At 53.1% G+C, this 3,827-nt stretch overlaps 1 protein-coding gene across 1 annotated transcript in view; it reads left to right on the top strand.

Moving 5' to 3' along the window:
* Positions 1 to 1,634, top strand: part of Ccdc102a (coiled-coil domain containing 102A) — a 10,664-nt gene extending 9,030 nt beyond the window's left edge. The window contains exon 8 of the mRNA XM_010638962.1: positions 1,086 to 1,634. Coding sequence (XP_010637264.1) covers positions 1,086 to 1,215 — 130 coding nt within the window. The 3' untranslated portion in view covers positions 1,216 to 1,634. The remainder of the gene's footprint in view (positions 1 to 1,085) is intronic.
* Positions 1,635 to 3,827: the final 2,193 nt, after the last annotated feature.

The raw sequence follows: 3,827 nt of genomic DNA on the forward strand, positions 1-3,827 counted from the left end.
AAAAAAAAAAAAAAAAAAAAACCTGACACAAATGCTGAGTAATTGTCAGCCAGTGTAGCTGCTATCACTATTGCTGTCACTGCCATTGTGCCACCCTTTGAAGGGGGCTTAGGTTGGGTTAGGTAACTGCTTCAAGCAGCATGCTCCTTCTGTGAGCAAAAGGAAAGGAGAGATCTTTTCTCTTGCTCACTGGCAGACAAGAAAACCAAGGCCCAAGAGAGAAAGTCCTGCCACAGCCACACAGCTGGATCCCCTGGCTTCAGCACCTGTATTTGCTGAGCATTTACTAAGTGCTGCTGCATGCTGTGATTTCGTGGTCAGGAGTATAGGCTCAGGAACAAGACTTGTGGTATGGTCGACTGTGCCTCAGTTTCCCCACCTGCCTAAGATGATGGCTGTAAAGTGTTGTGCAGGGGCCCAGCCGTGGATCTCAGTCTGGCGGCGGCAGCTCCTCTGGAGGTCACTGCATCTAGGACCGTCCTGCAGTCTAGGCCACATTGTTCAGGAGCCATAAACTCCCCAGACCTGCAGCACATCCAGTGGGGAGGGTGGGGCCACCCAGACCTCCATCAACTTGTAGTTTCCAACTTCTTGTGCTTTCCTGATCAGGGACAGCTCACTAAATCACCTCAGTAATGGAGGCGCACGCCCCTCCCTGCCATGTTAATAATTCATGCTTTCCAGTAAGATGCAGCAGGGGCAGCCACTGCGCTGGGGTGGGGGATGGGCACGGCCTCCGACAGCTCCACTTGGAGTCTGAGTTTGCTTCCTGTGTTTTGGCTTTAGGATTTTTAATACAGGGAAGATAGGGTCTCAGACCACTCCCCGACTCCAGCCCCTGCTCCATCTGCCGTTGGAGCAGGACTTTTGGCAAGTCATGCGACTTCTTTGGGCCTCAGTGTGTCCTTGTCTGTAAGTAGGTATGACAATAGCACCTGCCTCATAGAAGTGGAAGTCATAAAAAATGCCTGTCAGCTGGCAAGCACTAAGGAGAGTGTAGCTGCTATCGGCACCGCTGCAGCCATGTTATCAGGAGGTGGCAGGGCCAGACTCCTGCTCTAACCTCTTGTCACCCTGCCCCACAGGCTCCGCAGGCAGCAGCAGAACGCCCCCCTCTTCGGGAAGATCCGCAGTGCCCGCTTTGGCACCGAGGAGGCTGGAGATGGAGCCAGTGACCTGGATGAGGATGAGGACCTGCAAATCCAGGTGGCCTAGGGCCTCCCAGGCCAGGACAGGACTGGCCCAAAGCCACAGGCCCCAGCTCGCCAGCCCCTCGGACTGATGAAGCCGGCTGTGCTCACTGTGGGTCCCAACTCTGCTTCCTTCTCTCCCAAAAGGGCATGGGGAGCCCCACCCCACTCTACCACTCCTGTGGAAGGGAAGCTGTTTTTATAAGTTATATATATGTGCGCACGCATGCACCGGGGGCTGCTCAGACCTTTTGATTTTATAAACAAAGGACCAGTCCAGGGGACCCCAGCCACCCAAACTTTGTGCGGGGTAGGCCAGGTCCAGGGAGCTCATGAGGGCCCCAGCTCAGAGCTGCTTGCCATGCCTTGGTGATCTGGCAGGACCTGTTCATAATACAATGTGATGAACCAGGCTTTTGTAATAAATGGAGTTCAAGTTCTTGAGCAGAGTCCCGATAGCATAGCAGATATGCGGGGAAGGGAAGGGGATCCGCATCAGCCTGAACCTGGCACTGAACTGGAGCCAAATGAATGAATGAACAAGCATCCCACCTGCTGAGGTGTCTGGTAACCAGCGCCTGTGAAGGGCAGGAAGAAGTGTGGTGCCCGTCTAATCTAGAGAAGAGGAGGCTTGAGTTCTAACACTTGAAGGATTCAAACCACTGCTCTTCCCCTTCCTGGCTGTGTAACCTCAGTGCAGTTGCTTGCCCTCTCTGAGTCCCAGTTTCTCCTGCTGTTGGTTTAGGTGACTTACTGAGTCGTTGGAAGAGCTCAGTAAAGGTGAGTGAATATTGGAGTACCTGGAGTTCCAGAACAGGATCGAGGGCCGGGTAGGCCCAGGAGATGGGGAGCTCACCGGGAGGTAGGGGTGGCTGCTGGAAATGAGGAATCCTTTTCCTCAGCCTCACTCTGGTGTAGATCTACAGGAAATTTTATTTTTGATGTTTAATTTCTTTCTTTTCTTTTTTTTTTTTTTTTTTTTTTTTTTTTTTTTTTTGGTATCAGGGATCAAACTCAGGACCTTGCACTTGTGAGGCAGGCGGCAGAACCACTGAGCTAAATCCCCAGCCTGATATTTTAATTTCTAATGTTCCTATAATTAGATATATATCAAATGGGTATAAATGCTTATTAGAAACAGCCGGCCCAGCCATGGTGGCGCTCACTTCTAATCCCAGTTACACTGGAGGCTGAGGTAGGAGAATCACACCTTCAAGTCCAACCTGGGCAATTTAGCTAAACCCTTTCTCAAAATTTTAAAAAAGATTAGGAATATAGCTCAGTGGCAGGGTGCCTAGCATGTATAAAGACCTGTGTTCAATCCCTAGTACCACAAAAAAAAAAACAAAAACCAGAAGACACTTTCACATCTTTGCATGTCAGGGTGGCATTTGGGGCAGCGGGCCTCCTGAAGAGGCATTTCACATGTGTTCTGCCACAAGGCCCTGCTTCGTGCAGGAGGCCTCGTCAGGACCCTAGCGAGCAGAAGGTGCTAAGTTCCCCTTGTGCAGGAGTGTGCAAGGAGGCTGGGGCTTCAGCCTGGTGTGGAAGAAGAGTTAACTGCAGTTGATAGAGGGGCTCCCTGCCAGAGGTACTAAGTGATGTCCTCTTGGCACAGCTGAGTCATGAAGGTCCCTTGAGGCCACCGTGCAGGGACACTAAGAGCCCTGGGGCTGAGAGAAGGGGGCAGACTTGAGCACAGGAGCTCAGCTGAGAGCCAGTGAAGAGCCCTGAACATGTTCTTGTTGCTAAGGCTCCCTGACGATGCTAATGGGGTGAGCCTTGCTGCCATGGCAAAGGGCCCAGGTCCCCTCTCCTGGGCTCCAAGGGCAAAGAAGCCAGCAAGGGACACTGCCATGAGGACTCCCCCTAGATGGCTCTTGCCCCCAGCGGCCAGCAGAAAAGGCAGCATTTCCTGCCAGGGGGCCAGGGGTCTTTCTGTTTTCTCTCTCAAACAGGAAGTCGGCCTGGGAAAAGGCTGAAAGTGCTGCCCTTTGACCCCCAGGAGCTAGGAGCCAGGCCCTCACTGACTTCAGCCCCAAGAGCCACCTCCCCAGGACTTGCCATTCCCAGACACAGAGCAGACCTCGTCCCAGCTCCCCCAGACTCCCTGGCACCTCTGGCGAGATAGCCTTGAGCAGGGGCCTCATTACAGCCCCTATCTCCTGGCAGACATGCGTGTGAGAGCCTCAGCCAGGAGAGGAGCTGGCCTCCCACCTCCACTTTCCCGAGAAACAGACCTCAGGAGGGGGACAGCTGCAGAGGGGCGTGGTGATTTCCAGCCTGGAATGCGACTGCTTCCCTGCTCACAGCCCTCAGTGGCTCTGCTTTACCTATAGCAAAAGTCACCCAGTGGTCATGGCTGCAGCGTCTGCCAACAGAAGCATTAGCCTTGGCTCACACGATGGTTTTTAAAAATCTTTAATGCATCGCTAATATTAGTAATGGGAAGTTTTCACATCAAAATGTGGGTTTCCCTCTCCTAAAACATCAGCACCATTGACCACGTGGGACTCAGGCTCCACTGCCCGGGCTGGGAGCAGCGGGTCCTTGGGACACGGCACAGACACCTGAGCGCGCAGTCCAGCCAGTCCCTTTGTACCCAGCTCGTTTAAATTGCTGCCCCACCCTGGAGCA

This window comes from Fukomys damarensis, unplaced genomic scaffold, assembly GCF_012274545.1.
Source record: "Fukomys damarensis isolate Sample0158 unplaced genomic scaffold, DMR_v1.0_HiC HiC_scaffold_32, whole genome shotgun sequence".
NCBI classification, from domain to species: Eukaryota; Metazoa; Chordata; class Mammalia; order Rodentia; family Bathyergidae; genus Fukomys; species Fukomys damarensis.